Raw genomic sequence first — 21,063 nt, forward strand, 5'->3', positions numbered from 1 at the left:
AAGAAAGACACTTCTTATACATACATATATATATATATATGTATGTATATGTATGTGTATGTGTGTTTGTGTGTACGCACACACACACACACACACACACTCCTTAAGATAATACCTATTATCTCAAGTATCCAGGTATTTCAAAACACAAGAGTGGCACACACGTCTCCAATGGCAATGCACCAGAAATACAAGAAAGAAGTACAACAAAAGCTGCTAAAATCCCAGCCCCTGAGCCCGCCAACAGGCAAGAGAGATTGCTGGGGTGTGAGTGCTCTGAGACGCTGTGGGAGGCTGCCATTTGTGCTAGAGACAGCACAGTAGACACACTCCTGCTAAAAATACATCAGTGGAGTCCTCCCTCACCTTCACCAGGCTTTGGTTACATCCCAACTAGATTCTTTAAATTGTGAAAAGTTCCAACATGCACTTGACAACATTAAATCACTGCAATTAGTAGCAGCTACTGAAGTACCATATAAAGTTTGGAAAGCTTCTATATTAGAATAGAACCAATTGGTTTGGCTTTTTGGATTTTGAGCGAGAGTTTTCAGTAGGATGAACTGTGGCACCAGTTCACCTGGGACACATGCATACAGAGGTACTGTTGTCCAGCAGCACCACTTTTGATCAGTATTTTGGCCTCTCTGTTGTTGCCCTCCTTTAACACGACCTGTACTACCAATCCCCTCCATACAGGAGCTGAAACACAGCACAGACAGAGTGTGTTTCCAGGCTGTGGGGAAGACGATGCTGCAGGTTTTGGCTAAGATGTTTGGTTCAGAAGAGAAAACAAACCAACAAAATACACCAAAAAACCACACAAAAACCACAAAACCACAACAAACCAACCAGGAAAAAACCACCAAACAAAGGCTGTGCGTCGCCCAGCAATTAGCAACAGTACTGCCCAGCAGTACTCTCCATTCAGGCCAAGACACAAACATTTCAACCTGGAGCCTGAAGTCACAGCCCAATTTCACACCATTGTGCGTGACAGGCACTGCACTGCTGCGGCCTTGGCGCTTTGAGAAACGTGGCATTAAGGGTTTTTGTGGGCAGAGAAACTCTGTTTGTGAGTAACAGATAGAATGGTCAAATTTGTAATGTTCCACATTGCTTTAGCTTCAATGAGGCAGATTCATAATATTAGAAACCATCTCTTCTATTTTACTGAGTAGATCTTGGTGCGTTATTTGCGCTGTTAGCTCAGAATCAAAATCATCCCTGAAGAGCAGAGATAAGCATGTGTTTCTGCAACCCCACATGTCTTCAGTGGACAATATTTTCAAAGTCTCTATAACTGACATTTATAACATAAATTTAGTAAACTTTCCTCACCTGATGTACATAATCACTAGGTAAACCTTTCAGACTAGAATTAGGGGAACCATCAAAAACAATACTGAAAAAAGCTCAAATAAAGACACTATATTTTATTAATACACTTCCAGATTACATTTCTATACCTAAAAAGAAAAATAAGAATACATTTAAAACTAAGAATTCCGTTACTGTTCAGTCCTGGGAATGGAACATTGTTAAGCTGGACCATTTCATTACTTTCCTTATACTTTAATGTTTCAAAAATCAAAAAAGAAAAACGGTCAAATAATATTAGCTCCAGATAAGATTGCATATTGAACACGGTAGGCTGTTAATCACGACACATCAATTTCCTGATAAAAATCCCTGATTAAGTTTTCCCTCCAAATACAGTTTATAAAATTCTCTGTTGGTGGCTCAGCCACTCAAAGGTACAGGAACCGCTCCCAGGTTTCTTGTTGCTTTGATTATCCAGCCTCAGGCACACCTGGAACCGACGTCCTGGGAGGTGGGAGCCAGCAGCTTCCTCCAGAACACCTCCCACTGAGCAACATGGAACAAGACACCATCTGCTTCAAGAAGCCTTAAGAATCAGCTCTTGATGGAACAGGAAAGGCGGCCATGTGTAACAGAGGAAGAAGAGAGGAAGCCTCAATATTTGAGAGTAGGTCCTCAAAACTCAGCTGAGTCAGGTCCAGCAAGCAGGAAAACCACGCAAATCCCACCAAGGGAGCAGCACCATGGAATAAACAAACCAGTGAGCAGATCTCCACTGCAGAAGCCATCCATACATGTGTCAGTCCCATGAATCATTTGCTATAAAAAGTTCAGTGTCTCAGCTTCAGTGTTTAACTGTAATTCTGTACATTATATACAAAAATGCACAAGGACAGCTGCTGGATTCTTCCGATCCTTGTTCTTTTGCAGGGATGAAAAATTTTAAAAACCAGAATCTGGACTTATAAATAGTGCAGAAAATGCAAATGCTAAGAAGACAATGCCTCCTATGATTGTCACTGAAAACAAAACACAAACCAAAAAGAAATTAGATACTGAATTGTAAATATTTTCCATGACACATGACAGATATTTTTTAAATGTCTAATTCCCAAATAACTTTACTTTAAAATTTATGCTGCAAACAGTGGACATTGTTTCTAGCTCAGTGTCAGGAAACCCATATGTCATCCCATTGTTTAACTGCATCTACAATAACATATTCCGGTCCTTAGAAGGAAGCTTTGTTTCACTCTTCTTACTTGAACTGATACAGAACTGAGGTTGGCACCTGCTGATGAATATTTGCCTGTATGGAAGAAAATAAGCTACAATATTCTCATGCTGGAGCAAGCCACCTGTTAAGAGCAACATACTAATAAGCATTTTTTGCACAGGTTAGGTAACTATATTGAAAGAGACAGTATCAAAAACATTAGCTGCTTGCAATGGCCACAATCTGCCAGAAGCTGGGACAGTATTTGGGAAAGCACCACTCTACATTCTTCCTGCTCTTCTCTAAACAAACTGGTGGGCTACATGAATCTTTGGTCTAACCTAATAAGGCTATTCCTGCAGCCAAAGATCCACGTCGAGCTTAAAAGGAGCACATTAAGTCATTGTTAGTTTAGTATTTTGTCACCAATTTCCTTGGCAAACAAACAAGACAGAATGCACACTTCACTTTCTACAGTGAAGTTGTTTTTTACAACCTCTGCAACTACAGAACAAATATTCTGAATGCACAGAAAAAAATATTCCAAGAACAGCTTCACAGAATCCTTCCTGGGAGCAAGAAATCTCACTCCATCCCCGGAGTGAGAGCAGAAGCAGGCTGCGACCCAATACAAGGGAAAACAAAACACCCAAGAAAAAAAATTATGCCACACACAGAGCAGCCTTTGAAGCTTTTATATGGCTGGCATAACTCACAGTTATGCAATTCTCTTGCCGACTTAAAAGTCCGCACACTGAATTTCGACAGAATTTGTATTATCCCACTGCTGAACAATACATACTGACTACTCAAATTACTGTATTTCCTGCTTCTGGTCTCCTACAAGCTAGCTAACAGTGAAGCAAAACTTGTTTCACCCATGTCTGTCTTTAAACCTGGAGCTCCAATACTTATTTTGATTCTTTAAATCAGAGCCAGTAAACCACTAAGCTCAGTGAAGGCCAGAGCCCTTACAAGCACCCCGTGCAGAGTGGGGGCACACGCTGGGACTCTGCCTGGCAGGAGGAGGCCAGCCCAGGGAACAGCACAGGGTCACCCCATGAGGGGAGCTGACTGTGGAGCGGCTGTGGGACAGAAGACACAGACTAAAAAAAAAGAGTTATTGGGTTTTCCAAGAGCTTTGAGAAACCCTGTTCACAAATATGCAGTCATTTACATCACAGGCATTATTGACATTAATGCTTTTTTTTTTTGTTGGAATGAGTTTTCACTTACCAGTCCTAACAGAAATTTTTTGTGCTATCATTCTCCCTCCAATAACTGCTAAACCAGTGCATAGGCAATGTCCCACTGTTCCTCCTACTGCCACACCATAGGGATCCTGAGGAAAAAACACAGAAGGGAAACATCAGCACAGCCCAAACCCCACTAGTCCTTCAACAACCTCCTGCCATGAAGGAGCAATCCCTCAGTTCCCTGGTTGCACACTGTCAAGCAAGGAGGATACTCTCTGGTGTTTGCTCTGCTATCCATCACTGCCTTAACGACTAGTAACAGCGTACTTCAGCTAGCGAGACAGACTTACATCTAAATCTGACTAATACAGGAGCATATGGCATGTTTCAACCAAGAAGCATCTTCAAGTGGTTAAATATAGATCCAGAAACCACTCTGCTGTACTTAATTAAGCAACCTCTAAAAGGAAGGTGGCAGCTGTTGAGAAACACAATATACATCAGCTGGAAGAACACCAACCTCAGCATAAAAAAATAGAAAAATAAATCCATGAACTGCAAATGAAAAACTTTCAGCAGCTAAAATATTCTGACTCCTTTGTCCAGCTTCACAAGCTTGTTCTCTACACTCTGCACTCAAATCATCCAAAGAGGGAAGGTATGAAAGAACTTATGTCCAGAGGATAATAAACTTTTCAAAATCGATGGTCAATGCCAGCTTTCACATGATCACCTAACAAGCAGCCTACTCTCAATAAGGGAACAAGTCTAGCACATAAAGAGGTTTCTCAGATCTACTTACAAATTACAGAGTTAAGGGCAGCATATGCATTAAACGCCTCAGTAAAGAGAAGATTTCAGCATTAGAAACAAAAAGAAATGTTTTGACGACCGACACTGAAGGCAAGGTAGGAGCATGCCTGTCTGCTGCACAAAGATGAATGAGGGAGTTGAATTCCCTGTACATTTCTAAGTGAGACTTTTAGCTCTGAGAGGAGAAAAAAAAAAAAAAAAGCTGCTGTCACATGAGGAATGCATGAAATCTCTAACAGATAAACAGCAAACTGTCTGGGAAATGGTACGGTATAAAGAAAAGACAGTTTAACCTGGTATCCCTCCAACATTTCTGAGTTAATACAGTGACATATCTCCTAGCACACCCCTCTGGAAACTTCTGTTTTTAATGGTTTCTGCAATAATGAAGGAAGCAAGCAAAGTCTGAAAATGTCACGGTCAGCCCACCTGGCTGAATGTCACCAGACCTAACTGCTGCGTACTGGATGTTCTGGCTGCTCCTCGTAGACAATACTGTCTCACCAAAAGAACCAAAACCACAAGCCAGTGAGAAAAGGCAGTGAGCACCAAGCAGAGGACAGGCAGGAAACTACAAGAAATGCAGGCAGAGAGCCAGGCTGTGCCAGCAGAACACACCTGCCTCCAGGATCAGGACAGGGCAGTCTTCATTTCCCTGTGGCCAGCAGTTACTTGTACAGCCCCACTGGCAGAGGGTGATCTCACCCCCCACCCCACTCCCTAGGGCTGTTCCTGGAAGGTAAGAAGTGATGAGTTTCCCTCAGCCTGGTCTCTCCAGTAGCAGAAGTGCTCAGATGCAGCAGCTGATGCAAAGCCAGTCTAGTAGGACTCCAGAGAGTTTCCTTTTCTATTTCTTTGAATAGATGAACAATTCTTATACACAGTAAACTATTAATGTGTAAAATCAAGTTCTTAAGGACTGCTGTCAGGACTAGGTTCTCAAAGACAGCCTTAACTCCTTCTCCTCATGCATGCACTGAGACAGCCAAATTATCACAATTTTTTCCTCCAAAGGAGTCCTGTTTGTTGTGACAGGATGGACACTACTTGCTTAATGAACAGCCATGTAGTAGTTCGTTTTCTTTTCACTGAAGAATGTACAGTCACAGCTGACCTACCATACTGCTCAAATCTCCATATAGTTTCTTTCCTCATGAGCATTTCTGCAATGCTTCTGCTATGTATCTTAGTACTTCACAGACAAGGATTCATCTGATTATGAAAAAAGAAGTATAAAACAGTCCCACAGATAAAATGAAAAAAAGATCTAGATCATAATCACTCACTGATTTTGAAAGCCAAGATCAAGATATCTTCAATTCCTCTCTTACAGTATTTGCTTTGGTAGTACTTACACAAACACTTAATATGCTAAAGCCACAACATTCCACAGCCTTTAGTTGCAATGCTCAGCACTTACAGATCAGACCACGGGGTCTGATGGACACTTCCCAATGGGACACTCAGAAAACGCAAACAAGAAGTCAGCAACCACCCATGAAAAGACAGGTTTAAGCAACTCGCCTAGCACCACACGACAACTTGGGTAGGGGCAGGAATGATTCCTCATTTTCTGAGATGGCATGTAGCTGCCTGAACAATGAGATCATCTCCTCGTCCTGTTGTTCCCTGCCTTGTTGGCTCTAAGCAGCTTCCCAACACTGTAACAGCGACAAGGGGTTCCTACAGATTACAGCCTCCTTCATTACACAGTCCTGATTTGTCCCTAGGGAAGGTCAGAAAGTGCACTGAAAGAAGCATGAGTCTGAGGGGAAAAACATAAATATCTCAATGCATGAAAAAGCCCAGGCAAGTTACTTATGTTTACTAAAAGGCTGACTGTAGACCTTATTTTTCCTTTAAATATAATCCAGTTATATACATTCCAATCACCATGCTGAATGTAATTTCATTTATGGTATTATTACACAGCATTTTAGTTCTATATATCATACCATATTCACTTAGATTTTTAAAAAGAGCCATCTTTTTAACACCATTAAGTTTGCTAACCTGAAGTTCTCTTTTTAAAACTACTGTGTTAAAGCTGTATGACCACAAGGATCAAAGAAACATCTGTTCTGTAACATCTCTCAACACTAACAAAAAAACTATTGTATTCAGCTGCATGATATAAAACAACTATTTCCAGAAATGCCTGTGCAGTCCAAATGATGTAACAATAGTTTTAATACTACACAGAGCTTCAGTGCATTTATTTTCAGCTCTTGGCATAGCTCTAACACTAAGTGAGCACAGCAAGGCAGCAGGTGTGAATCTGACACCTCCTGTGAGAGTATTTTGTCTCTCCCGCTTCTCTGCGGGCAACCCAACAAGGCAAAGAACAGCGGGTGCTCTGCAACACTCACCTCTCTGGCAGCCAAGACTATAGTTGTTAATTGGGAACGATCACCCCATTCTGCTAAAAACGTTAAAGTAAAAGCTTGAACAAAGATTGGAGAAATAAAATGCAGCCACTTCTTTTGAGGTATAGTGGTGCCTGGCCCTGATTCCACATCTCCTGGTCCATTTAACAGTTTAGTTCTCTGAAGCTGTGGAGGACAAGGGAAAAAAAATATAAATTAGAAATGTCATTTAAACAATCCAAATTAAATACTTAAACTGTAAGCTAGCCATTTAGCATTTGGAATGCTATTAGCCACTGACTGCTGCATTATCAATATATTATTTATATTAGACAACATTTAAAAAAAACTAGTTACACATATGTGTGTGTGTGTATACATACAGGCTGTAACCACCTCTAACTGCCAGTTATTGTCCGTCTTTTATTGCTTGCACTTACACGACAGCTTCAGTAGAAATGACACCTGTTTTTCAACCACAGACTTCCTCCCATTTTTAAAGCAGGGATCCCCCCTTTCTCAAGCAGTGGCTCTCAAATTGAGATTTTATAAAATTAATGAGAAAAAAACCTCACCATTTATGAGAAATAAGATTAATAGTCCACACTATTCCTTAGAAGTGGACCAATATATTTAGAAAGTTGTTAGAACAGAGAACTTTGCTGCAACGCTACAAACCTCAGCATTAATCTGCCTGACCACAAAAAAAAAAAAAAAAAAGTAGAGGCAAGAATAAACTGTTGATGTCTTCTCTGCTAGTAATGCATTTGAAAAACTAATAAACAAAAACAACAACCACCAGCCACTCAAAGCATTCTATGGAGAAAGTCCTTTTTCTCCTGAGAAGCCAGGCATGCCACAGAACTGGAATCACCTGTTCAAACAGTCTCCAAGGGCCACTTCTGTCCCATTTACCACACGTTTTCTGTGTTAGATTATCAGTCAGACACAACTGAACACCAAACATGACAGTGCTGTTCTGCAGCTTCACGGCTGTAACTATTTCATCAGCCTTAATTCACAGAAAGCTTATGACTTACTTCTTCATCCTTTTTTTTAATTTCTGCTTGAACTTCCTCCAGCTCTTCCTGACCCTCATCTGGACTCATTTTCAAGCCTTCCCGAAGCATTCGGATGCCAAAAATCGCAAACAGTGCCGTTGACACATAGTATGTGTACACACGAGGAATAACTGTGGTGGCATAGCCAAACAAAACTGAAAAGAAAACAAATGTATCATTTAAAAAACAAGCATGAGGATCATAACTGTTTTTCCCACATCTAAGACATGCTGGCTAGCAAAGTCTGTGATTCAAATAGTCATTGAAAAACAAATCCTGGGGGTTTTGTTAGATTATATATATATATTTAGTTTTTTTTTTTTTTTTTCTGAAGATAACAACACACTGGAAACTCCAACCATTACTGGTCATGTCAGAGACTGAAGCCCTTAACACGCAGACAAGGCACACCAGGCAAAGCTGATGTGCTGCTATTCCCAAGAGCCAGTCCAAGCAACATTCTCTTTCCCATCAAGAATTATGAAAGTCCTGCCTTTCTCCAAGCATGCCTTGAAACTATCATCTGTAATCACCTTAGATGAGTCACAGTGTATATCAGCTAATTCCATTTTTATGCATGACTACATGTTGGACAGCATCTCTTTCCAACCATTTCCTTTATCAGATAAAGTTCGAAAAAGATCTTCTACAAGTTGAATCTACTAGACATGCCACAAATAATCCAGCTGCATGAATCCATGTCTGTCTTCTTTTGCCAAGTGCAAATACCTACATGTTACTATTCCCTTTCTTCCCACACTCCCCACAAACACACAACATAACTCTGATCTTCCTTTAATTTAAAAGTACTGATCCCACTCAAAGAGCAAAAAGCTACCTCCATGGCGCATCTACTTTTTACAGGTATCAAAGGTCGTCAAACTAAGCCAAAACTAGTTCTCAAATGAGAAGTAACACATATCCATGACGAAGTACTTACTTCTTCACAAAGGAAAACCAGTTAGCATTTCTGGGAAAAAAAGGCCTGTGTAAATGAGAGGAAATTAGAACTCCACACCTAACATTCAAGGCTGCTGGGACCACACACTCACAACTGTGTCTGTTGTTTTATTCCACGTGCAATTGGCTAAAAGGACGTATGTTACCATGTGCGTTCTCTTGCACACAAGTCACACTTGGAAATTACTACATAATCTGGAAATTCATCCATACTGCCACTACCAAAAATAAGACTATGAGACCGAAGTTAATCAGTCTGTACTGTTAATAAACATGGCACATACATACATTAACAACAATATTAGTTGCTCAGCGAAATAAACCAGGAGTTAAACTTCTTTTTAAAGACAGAAAATATTAAAGTAAAGTACTGCAAGAAACTACACAACAAATTATATATTTTTAGCATTACTTGCATATACAAGCGTGGACATAATGAAATAATCAGAATGTATTTTGTCAAGCACAGCTTGCAAAACCCCCCCATCCCCCAAGAAGTGATTACTTGGAGCTAGTTGGGAACCTCTAGACTTGAGGATAAAGCAGAAAAGAAAGCTTTTATGAAAAAGCATCAAGAAAGATTTGAAGAAAGACTTCATATAGAAAAAGGGAAGAATCAATCAAAATGGGCAGGAGAAAAGATATCACAAGATTTACAGAATTACCAATGGTATTTAATAACATCAAATGAAGCAAGAAATGCAGAAGTGGAAGAGTTGTCAAAGGCTGTTATATTAAGTGAGTAACAGAAGAAACTCATATAATGCTATCACCACACACAGTGCAAGTGGCAGCTGCTTCAAGACTGCAATAATTATTGCAGCACTGTATATAGTAGTAGCTACACACCCAAGAACCATTCACAGAAATGCTGGCCGAGAAGCCTAAAGCCAGTTAATTGACTGTCTTCAGCGCATATAAACCAACAATTTCTGAAATAGGCATGGTTAGAAATGAGCACACATACAACAAAATCTATGCGGCATCTGATACGCATTAAGGCTGCTCCATTTCACGATCACAGCTACGTAAACACCCACAGCTACAGGTTCTCCAAGTGCCACCTGACACCTCACTTCCCGCCAGCTCTTGGCTCTGTCAGTACCACCCATCCCAAAGGACTGAGGCAGAACATCATCGTCTACTTATGCATCTCCCAGCACAAACCCAAACAGCTACACATATAAGGATACAGGTCAGACGAGGGAAATTTGTCATTCATCTTAAGAAACTTTCGCTTTAGGAGGAAAAAGAGCAGTCATTCCCACATTCCCTTTAGGCATGCTAATTTAACAGGAGCTAAAAATAAAAAGGAAACTAGTGGCCTAAATATCAAAGAAGTGCTTTGGCTCCTAATGTGATTCCTCTTCCTTAAACTCATATTGAGTTCTACAGAGTGCAAACACCTCATCTGAGCCATGATCTCCAGGAAAACCTTCACACTCTCCGCAAAACAGAAGACTGCATACACCTACTACCTTCATTTTCATTTCAATCAATATTTATTGATAAATACATACTCAGCACATTTTAAGATATGAAAGCAAAAGAGCACTAACCTGATAAACATGTCATCAGTCCCAAGGCAAGCATAGCACCAGCCAGTACAGTCAAACGGTTGTACCGCATTGCCATGATGGCTGCAATGAAGAAGGTCTTATCCCCCAGTTCTGATACAATGATGACCGATATAGCAGCCACAAATGCATGAATAAAGCCCAAATTAGTCTTGTCAGCTGACTCTTCATTGACAATGTGAACTGGAGCAACTGGCGAGGAACCCTTCTGTAAGAGGTGGGGGGAAAAACAACAAAAACCCCACTAGTTATTAGGCTTGAATAGGTAAGTTTGCAGAAGTACTGGGCCTTGTATTTCTCCTGTCATATCATACTGCGTGGTGTGACATTTTAAGTATATACTTCTCACACAGCATTAATGATCATTAACCAGTTACTGGCTGCCACCTACCTCAAACTGCTAGTTAGGCACTCAGCAAGCAGATCAGATCGTGCACCGATTATTAAAGCAGTACTTCACCGTGCACACTATTATCGGAACATTAGAACTAGTAATACAACAAAACATGGGGGAAGCTGCTTTAGCTCAGCTCTAACATTGCTGCCTTTACAATTCTGGTATTTACTTTATGACCTTGACCAAACAACCAATTTTCTGATACGAGTCTTAAGAATTTAACTCTTTGAACAAAAACTGGGCAATTAGCATAACTTAAGAGAAATACAAAGCCCTCTCAAATATTGTCAGAATCACTTTATTCCCGTGCAGAACCTTTGCATTTCAGCTGCATTAAAACTTTACTGAAGTTTTCATCGGCTTTGTGCACGCTCAATGTTTGTTGAAACCTGGCTTTAAGACTTGCCAGCAGTCAAACCATACCAACACACTCCAGACCTCACTCAAAGTGTTTTACTTTTGCAGAAACTAAGATGCCTACAGTCAAAAGCAAGACTCAAAACAACGAAGTCGATGTTCACATGCTTGACCAGAGACAGCTGAGAAAACTTGTTTCAGCACATCTACTAGCAGAGACAGACTGAAACGTGTTTTAACACAGCCACTTCCCAGCATTCCACTTTTCGCAGCGGTGTAAGTTTTTAGGTCTGATATTTAAAAGTTTCCATGCCCTATAAGATACACGGTGGGTTCCCAGAGTTCCTTCACCTGTGCTGTAAATTTTTTGGGTTTTTCGATATTGAAAGCTTGGCATGCTCGACATGCTACATCAAGCCACATGTTAGTAATTTTATCATCCCTCTGTGCGCTCACCGGGCACTAGAACCCCCTAACCAAAAACCCTAGTTTAGAAGTTTTAATGTGAAGAAACTAATCTTAAACACTGAGGAAAGCTGGCAGGTTTTGAGTCGCAACAAAGCCTGTTTCCATCTGCTTCTGTGAGGAAGCCCTGCAGAGGTCGGTTCCGCCCTCAGCATGCAAGCAAGCGGGGCACAAAAATAATTATCTGGTGAAAAAAGCATTAGCCTGTTTTTCGTAACGGACCTCAATTCTCCTCGTCTAGCAGAAAAAGGGAAAACTACACAGTGGCCCTGAAGCTTTCCCTTTTTCTGCTAGGAGAGGGGGATTCAGCAATCCCACGGCCTCCGCAAGGCGAGGCATCCTGCAGGCCGGGCCCGCCCCGCCGGCCCGGCTGAGGGCGGGGGGGATTGAGCGGGCAGCCGGCGCGGCCCGGCCCCGCCTCACCTCACCTCACCTCAGCCCGAGGTTCGGCTCCCTGCGCCGCCGCCGGCGGTGGTGGCGGCTCTTTCTTCCTACTGGGTTCTTCCTCCGGAGCGGCGCGCAGCCCCGCCGGGGCCGCCAGCAGCAGCGAAGCCGCCAGCAGCAGCGCGGCGGCCCGCAGGAACGGCGGCGCGGACGACGGCGAGCCCATGGCGGCCGAGCGCGGTGGCAGCGCGCAGGCCTCTCTTAAAGGCGCCGCGTCAGCGCCCGGCCCGCAGCGCCGCAGCCGCGCGCCCCGCCGCCGTCCCTCAACCGCTTCCTGCAACGGCCCGGACCGGGGAGGCGGGGCCGCGCCGCCCCCATTGGCTGCAGCCGCCGCTGACGGGCGGCTCGTCCCGCCCTCCGCCCCGCCCGCCAGAACGGGCCCGAGCCGGCCCGCGCTGAGGTGCCGCGGGGAACTGAGGCCACGGAGGCGCCGGCTGAGGCAGCGCTGCGGGAGCCCGGGGGAGCACAGCGTTTCCTTCACATGGCTTGTGTTCTGCAAACATGGAGCTCAGTTTTGAAAGACTACACAAAAATAGAAGGCGTAATAAACCGGTTTAATTAGAGAAATAATAAATTTTAATTGGATAAATCATAAAAAAATTCTTCTCGTATACAAAATAAAATACACATGTAAGTAGAAAACATGCTGAAACACCAGCGTCCATACACTACATCACACAAACTGATCATTCACCCCTGTATCATGAGAAGGACCAAAATACTCAATGGTTAAGTGCAAAAACCCTCTGTGCTGAGTGACATCACCCCCCCGTAAAGAATGTCTTTGGAACACTGGCGGGGCACGGGCTCCCGTGTGTCCGCTGCCCCGGCAGTTCTTTGCATCTGCTCTCAAAGGCTGTTTAAAAACCAGCATGGCCACGGTTACAGTCACCCTGCGGAATGTCCCCTCTGACACACGAGGGACTCCCAAAAACCTGCAACAAGGATGGCAGAACTTTAACTGGGAAGATTAATTTTCTGCAAGTTCTCTTCTATAGTGTCTCTAAACAGAGAACCTTCCCTGATTTTCCCAGTTTAGGGATAAACAAGGAGTTTTCATCAATGAATACTGACTTTGGTGCAGAACAGATAATGCAGAGAATGGGTCTGTTTATCTCCGGTGCTGAGCATGAGTCATTCCACCACCGCAGCTTTCCCCACTGGTTTTTGCGCTTGCAGTCATAAAGCAGTTGCTGCTTTTAATTATCATCAGGGAAGCACAGAAAGACAATACACAATTTGCCTCCCTCGGAAGTGATTGAAAGAAAAGAGACTAGGAAAAAAAATACACTTAAATATTAAATGAGGCATGAAGTACAGTAGCTCAAATGATTCTCTGCACCCTCTTTTCACTACGGAGTTTTCATGTATATGTATTTTAGCTTGCTGCACAACAGCGAGCATTTTATGCATAAGGTACAATTATAAAACAGAAAAGAGCCAATTAGCACATCTTCACTTTAAGATCCTCAACAATCCTTTTTTTTTTAGCTTGTACAATAAGCACAGACATTGCATTTCCCCATATAAATTGGTAACACGAATGAGACCATCATTAAAATGATGAACTTTTAAGCTGGAATTAGATAAAATGTGCAATTTTACCTTGGCTTTAGTGAAATGTAAATCTCTTATTCCCTTATAGAACACATTTCCCAGTTTGCATTAAACATACTTCAGAAGAATTACTCTAAAAAATAAATGGTATTAATGCTTTTCGATGCTTTGGGTAGGAGCTGAAGTTTTTCTGATAGAACTCATGACACAAAACAGCAGCCAGTGCCTGGTTAAAAAGAACATACATCACTACGCACCACCACGTCACGTTGTGAAATCCAAATGTGATGGCCATAGATACATATATCAGGAGTTCTGCAAAATAATGAGGGCAGGAAACCCTCTCAAACCAGTCTCCAAATGGTACACTGTGGCTCAGACTTATGACCTTTCCTGCGAACAAATGGAATCAAATTAGTTGAGAACAACATGCATTAAGCTTTTCTACTCACAATTACAGAACAACATGCTCATTAAAATTATCATCTCATCCACCTTTATCTGATCTGGCAGCTTTGCACTTCTTAAAGAAATAAAGATGCCACCTCTGGCTGTTGGCACAAATGCAGAGCAAGGAAACCTGTTTGTAGTCCACATGGAGACAGACGGAAGGTCCCTGCAGAGTGGCACAAGTCCTAAGCCTCAGCATGTGTCTGTCCTTAAGATATCAGAAGCTAGACCTTCAGTTTAAATTCTATAAAACTCTATATACAGACACAGAGAAACACGCACCACTCAGCCATACGATCCCTTTTCTTAACAGCCTCATTTAATCTACTGAAAGTCTTAACAGAGAACACTCCACTACAGGAACTGAAAAATGCATGTGGTTTAAGGTATTAGAAGCTACAGGAGCCTATTGAAACAACTAGGAAAAAATTACCTAAGTAAAGCGTTGGCAGAAATGAAAGCTCTTACCCGATTTACTTTTTCTAAGATTAGCTAGAATCACAAGACATCTGTGTTGGTGAAGAGAGGCCCAAATGTACACCATAACTCCTACGACGTGATACCAGGAGATCTGCACAGAAAGCTCTTTTCCTGAATGAAATACGTTTCATTAATATGTGGCCAGGAAATATCTTCCCAAGCATGATGCCAAAATATTGTATACATTTTTTAAATGTTACTGTCTTAAAAAATTCTAGTAGTGGGTCTCTAATCCCCTGAAAGGTGCTTTTAAATCTTGCATCATTTAAGTGCTCAGCTTCAACCTTCAACCACTAAAAATATCTCATTTTTAATCCAGGAGCTTGAGGTACACTACAACGTAAAACTGGTACAGAATTGATAGTCTAAGACCTCACTGTTCAACATAACTTATAATTATCATCCTAATTAAAGACGATGTCATGGCTCAGGTCAACGTCTAAGTACACAGCTGTTTGTCTTGTTTGCAGTGAATGATATATATACATACATTTGGGCCTTCAAAACAGTTTTAACTATATTAAGGATAATTTCCAATGGAGAAGCCAATACATCATGTCTGAGAATCTACAAGATGTGAAAAGTAGAAAACAGGTCCAGAAAGATAACATCGTTATCTACACATAGGATATCTGAAGGTTCTTTTTAAATAAAAAAACCCACTGGATTAAACTAGAGCTGATGTGGTTGGAAATGGTTAAAAACTTCACTAATAGTCACATACTTGGCAATTACTACCTTACAAATATTAGTAATGGGAGAAGTGCTACAACCAGATCATGATTCATCTGTGCAGGGGAACAACAGCTCAGCTGTGAGACTCAGTGGAATGTGTTGGCAGAAACAGGTCATACAGTTGAAATTTCTGCTGTATTAATGGAGATATTACAGTACTGAGGGAAGGAAGAGACTGACTGATGCAAGGCAGAGCAGTGGCGAGTTCTCAATGGAAAACAAAGGAGGTGGCCAAGACAGCCTTGCAGATTCATCTTACATGAAAGCTTTAAACAAAAAAAACCCCTCCCGTTTAAGAACTGAGGTCGCACAGTGGCATTTGGAAACTGGTACCTATTACTGTCCTTCATAAAGCATGTGTATCTCCAAGCAAAACTGATCAGTAATGATCCTGAAAGTATCTATGTTGGATGTCTTTCAGGAAGTAACAGTGGTGGTTAACATGAAAGTGTGGGTCAGTGTCTGTGTGTATGTATAATGCTGGCTGACTATATGATCTACTGAAATGTAGCTACTTTGAACTATGCCAGTAAACATTTTTATGCTTCACTGGTTAACACCCTTCTAACACAAACAGCCCTCTATGAAACCACGTGAACCATTTGCCACGATGGAAACAAATGGGAGCAAAAATGAATCTTTGATAGTAACTAAGCAAGCACTTACCATTCCTGACGTTAGCAGGCACTTGACACAGCACCGTTGAGCCGACGGCAAGGTAGTAAACAATTCCAAAGCAGTACTGCACGACATGGATGACGCCACTGGAAAACACACTGGTCCAGAGGCATTCTGCAAGTCTTCGGCAGCTATGCAGCCAAAGCAGCAGGAGAACCAGGAGTGCAGAAAAGCGCTCACTATCTGCTTGCACATAAAAATAGCAACTTTGAGACAGATAGCAACAATTTAACCCTGACAGGGCTTTGAAGAGGCTATTTTTTCCCCTCTCCACTGCAAAAATCTTACCCTCATTTTAAATTAACTGAGCACCAGGGAAAATACTTGTACATCTGAGGCACTGCTGACCACATCAAGATTACTTCTAGAAGGTGATAATGGCCCTTTCTACTGAAAGGACTGCTGAAAGCCATCTTATCCATAAATTAGAATGATTTCTATCTCCAATAATGACAAAGGGACTCAATATTCCAGGAGAGTCACTTGGCGCCTAGTTTAAGAGCAGCTAATGAAGTAGCACTCAAAAAATAGAAATTCAGCACAGAACAGTAGTGCAGCTTTCTGTATTTAAATGGCTGCTTCATAATAGCCGGAATACTTGCCTGTGCCCTCGCTCTGAGAATCTCTGCCAAGAGCACGGTGCATGGGCTGAATCCATGATGGGAGCGACTCTCCAAGGAACTCAGCTCGGAAAAGCCAGATCAGCAGAAAGCCGTTCCAGAGCACAGAAACCACATAAAAGTGAGCAAACCACCTGTCGGGACAAGAAGGGTCTTCATTAATGTTCTCATCATTCCTTAGTTGGAAATGCTTGTAGGACATGCTTGCCTCACGGTGAGTACATTCCCTTTCGGTCCCCACATCAATGATCAGAGAACTCTGGACTCCTGTGGTACCACCAGGGAATAACCCAAACACCTTCTTCTGACGTCTGGAACAACCCCTCACTTAGCTTACCTTATTTACCACAGCTGCACTAAAGAGGAGAAAGTGTAGACAGCACATTGCAACGTATTCCTCAATGCTTACAACTATAATAATACACACAACTTTTTCTCTATAGTTCACGGTATTGGAAGAACATCCAAAATAATTTTCTGGGCATTTCCAGGCTGTTATGTCTAGCAGCACCCCCACTTTCCTCAGTTCTAGTGGATGCATTACATGACATTAATGACAAATGCAAACAATAAAAGGCACTCAAAAGTAATCGCTCAGCTGTACACTAAAATATCTTGTCCCTCTGCAAATTCAAGGCCTGCGACAATCACAGAAAAAGGAGAAACCAGCAATATTACTGAGTGATTACATGGCAAGACCATGTTTTTTTGAAGAAAACAAAGAGCCCTCCAATCCCATAATTCACTTATAAAAGTACATTATGCATTACTGAAACACAAGACACTATCAAGACAGGTAACTGGATGGAGTTAAACGTTCTATGATATCCAGCTCAAACTAGGTGATCTAGTATTTCCTTTTAAAACTATAAGTCCTTCTGGCTATGAATAAAAATCGGGACCTTGGGAAACACCTGCAAAGAGATGAAATACATACCACGCTAAGATGCTGATGGCCTTGGTACAAAACTGAGCTGTAACTGTATAGTCAAAGAACTGACTAAGTTTCTCTTGAACACGCAACTTTTCTTATGGAGTCTGGGGGTACAACACGCTTGCTTAGTGAAACTAAATAAAGTGACCCCTCCCAAAGCAGCTCGGGTATCTCTCAACAGCAGAGGCCAAGTAAGAAGCATAGAGGTAACGAGCATCCCTGCATGCCCCAGAGCACTTTGCCCATTAGCGGTTGGCAGCCCTTTCAGACAATGACTTCTCCTTGGTTCCTTCTCCTACCAAGCAGAGACAGCAATATGATTTGCATGATTTGCAACAGCAGAAGTAAAATTTAGCCCCACTCTCTCATTTTCTGCTTTGAAGACGAATATAACTTGTATGTTCATAAAAACTCATGGCCACCTCGAAGTTTCAAGCTCTTCCCTTGCTGTCCTGTTACTTGGTAGACTTCTTTCCCATCACTCCCCACAAGAGAACCTTTTCCACATGCATTGCTTGTTGCTACCAGCACAAAAACAAGCCCTGCCAGCTTAGCAGATACATGTCCTGCAAGCTTTCAGCAACCTCAATTACAATGGGGATATATCTGACCTACAGAGCGATCCAGCACTGCAGTAAGTAAATGTCACCTCTCAAGGACCGGAATGTTCAGCATTTGCCAAAACAACCCAAAACCATTTGTAACATCTGACCAGATGGAACGGCAAAATTAAAACCAAGCTCAGGCTAGTGAAAATACAATGCTTGTTTGGAAACACGACACAGATTAATGAAAATAGAAAATGCCTCAACAGCTACCTTCAGGATCGTCCCTATTCCTTCAGCTAGCAGGGTTACATACACATTGACTACTCAAGTAATAGAATCACGTTGTAGATGTCAAGGGCTCGAGAACAATTCATTGAAAAAGTCACGTTTTTCAGACACCTTCTTCCCTATGTGGTGGAAAACTGTTGGTTAAAGGTCAACTCAAAGGAGAAACTACTTCAAGAATGTGGCACTTGGCAGTGTGCTGCAATTAAAGACAAAGCCTTTATGAGGCCTTATTTTCACTGAAGATATTGAAGAATTTAAACATATCCCTAGAAATTTTCTGTAACCAGAAGCCTGATAACGAAGATACTACATTTTAGCCTTTGCATGAATAATATGCTGTGTCACAAAACTTTTTTTTTACTATTTGGCTTGAAATCTATGTATGCAAAATGTGTCAGTGATAACAAGATCGTTACATTAGGAGCATATCAGATTTTTGAGCTAAGAAGCCTCCCAGCCCTGTCTTGCTGGCCTTGCAAGATCCTGTTGTGTTCATGTCAAAGGCTAGTTCTAGTCAAGAATCTCAGCTGATCAAAAACTATGAGATGCCAGAAACATATAGAAAGCTGTAGGTTTTTCTCTTCCCCACTTCTATCTTATTAAATATCTATTAAAATATGTATTTGGGTAATGCAGCAGCTCTTTTGCCTTACTACAGACTGTTCACACAGTGTCCAGCCAGTAACATTAAAACGTTGTTCTACTTTATGAAGAAACCTTGAAGGAGGAAGACGACTGAGAATCGGTTACAGACAGTAAACTGGCAGTATATTTGCATAATCACAGTTACACTCGGGAGCCCATATACCCAGGTCCCTGCCCTCAGTCTTGGAGGAAGGGTTGATTTGCAGCTACTGCATGCGACTGGGATTCAAGGGAGTAGTAGGCTTTTGTTCCCATTTGGAACTCACGGACTCGCAGCCTATGCACCGCAGCTCCCCATCTGTAAAAAAGGAATAAAACTTCCTAAAATTAATTGAGCCCGACCGCACAGAAACACGCAATGCTATTTGTATATGCTGTTTAGTTCCTACATCTTTAGCCGAACGAAGCGAAACGCGCAGCCACTCCCGCGCTGCCGCGGCAGAACGCGGGTGGCACGCAACCCGCAGACATGGCGGCGGGCAGCGGAGCGCCGCCCCCTCACCTCTTGGGCACCTGGAGGAGGCGCAGCCAGGCCGGGCGCTGCCCGCGGCCGCGCTTCGTCTTCCCGTAGCGGATGAGATCCTGGAAGATGCCGAAGACAACGCCAAAGCCGCCGCCGGGCGGCCGCGCCGGAGCGCATCGCTGCAGCAGCAGCGCCGACAGGAAGGCGGCGGACAGCAGGGCCCAGGCGGCGCCCAGCACCGCCGACATGGCCCCGCCCACCACCGCCGACATGGCCCCGCCCACCACCGCGGGGGAGGTTTCGAAAGGAGCCGCGGGTGCGGGAATTGCGGTCGCTGCGCTCGTTGCCCGCAGGTAGCGGCCAGAGCAGGGCGGGGAGGGACACACACAGACCCCCACACGCACCTAGAAACAACTTCCCCGCAGCTGCCTGAGATCTCACCGAGTTCCCCATCCGGGGCTCATCCCAATTGCACGCTTACCCGTCTGCCGCCTCCTTCGCGTTACGTGGATGTGGGGTCCTGTGTTCAGAATTTTATTCTACACAATATTATAGGGTTTATCGTTACAAGAAAGTAAAGGCTTTCCTTGCCTTTCTTTTGCCCTGATAAATCAATAAGTCAACCAGCTCAGCACCAAAAGGAGGTGGTTCCCTCTGACTCCAGTTCTCTCTGCATCCCTCTTCTGTGCATATGGGGTTGCAGGTCGAGCCTTCCCTTCGTAAGAGACACCCAGGTGTTACTCAGCAGGCATTCAGGTGTTGGCTTATCTGACCAATAGCACTGACTCCCTGCCTCCGAGGAGATACTGCAAGGTATTTCAAACTTTTCGTAACATATATGAGAAGAGTAACAATGTTTAGTGTGGGCATAGCTATGCTAGTACTTTTTCCTGCTCTCGAGTGGAGTAAGATTTTAAGTCAGGGAGCTCAGGAAAAAAAATACTTGGGCTGTATGTCCAAGTCTTTAAATATAGTACAACCTAATTTTATTAGTGTTTAGTGCTAATTCAAACCATCACAAAATCAGCAGATAAAGAGAACAAAGCAATGGCCACCACCCGGCAGCTCACTGAGATCCAGGCCTGAAGTACACATGTTTTTGTGACTTCAAGAGGAACTTCTGCTGATATTGATGTGCTTTTACAACACCAGGTCTGGCTGCCTGGATGGTGATACCTCCCAAGGTATCTTTAAAGGTGTGGATGACTTTTTCCTATATGGGACTGAATTGTGTCATAAACACATTAATTGCATCCCAACCAGCTACCAAATCCATATAATATTTTTTTTTCTCTTTTTTTTTGGTGTAGATCAGACTTGACTGAAAGACAAATTTTAAATTTTACCCATGTACTTTCATAAACAGAGGTATATACCCTCCCTAAAGTATTTTGACATGTATGACTGTGTGTACAGTGTGGGTACCTCTTTCTTTTCAGCCTCATCTCCTCTCTGAAACATGTGGGAGATGCACTGCAGCATTGTCTCTG

At 42.6% G+C, this 21,063-nt stretch overlaps 2 protein-coding genes across 2 annotated transcripts; both read right to left on the reverse strand.

Annotated features, from left to right (window-relative positions):
* Nucleotides 1–1,353: 1,353 nt before the first annotated feature.
* TMEM165 (transmembrane protein 165) lies at nucleotides 1,354–12,452 on the reverse strand. The gene is made up of 6 exons (XM_080343457.1): nucleotides 12,165–12,452; nucleotides 10,495–10,720; nucleotides 7,955–8,130; nucleotides 6,918–7,100; nucleotides 3,776–3,881; nucleotides 1,354–2,342 (listed from the first exon to the last, which is right to left on the reverse strand). The coding sequence occupies exons 1-6, from the start codon at nucleotides 12,339–12,341 to the stop codon at nucleotides 2,266–2,268; spliced, it is 945 nt and encodes a 314-aa protein (XP_080199583.1). The 5' UTR covers nucleotides 12,342–12,452; the 3' UTR covers nucleotides 1,354–2,265.
* A 387-nt stretch (nucleotides 12,453–12,839) lies between these two features.
* On the reverse strand, nucleotides 12,840–19,821 carry SRD5A3 (steroid 5 alpha-reductase 3; the record flags this gene model as incomplete). The annotated part of the gene is made up of 5 exons (XM_080344444.1): nucleotides 12,840–14,125; nucleotides 14,651–14,773; nucleotides 16,064–16,258; nucleotides 16,678–16,829; nucleotides 19,613–19,821. 5 exons carry the CDS (start codon nucleotides 19,819–19,821, stop codon nucleotides 13,866–13,868), a joined length of 939 nt encoding a protein of 312 aa, XP_080200570.1. The 3' UTR covers nucleotides 12,840–13,865.
* Nucleotides 19,822–21,063: the final 1,242 nt, after the last annotated feature.

This window comes from Nesoenas mayeri, assembly GCF_963082525.1.
Source record: "Nesoenas mayeri genome assembly, chromosome: 4".
Classification (NCBI taxonomy): Eukaryota; Metazoa; Chordata; class Aves; order Columbiformes; family Columbidae; genus Nesoenas; species Nesoenas mayeri.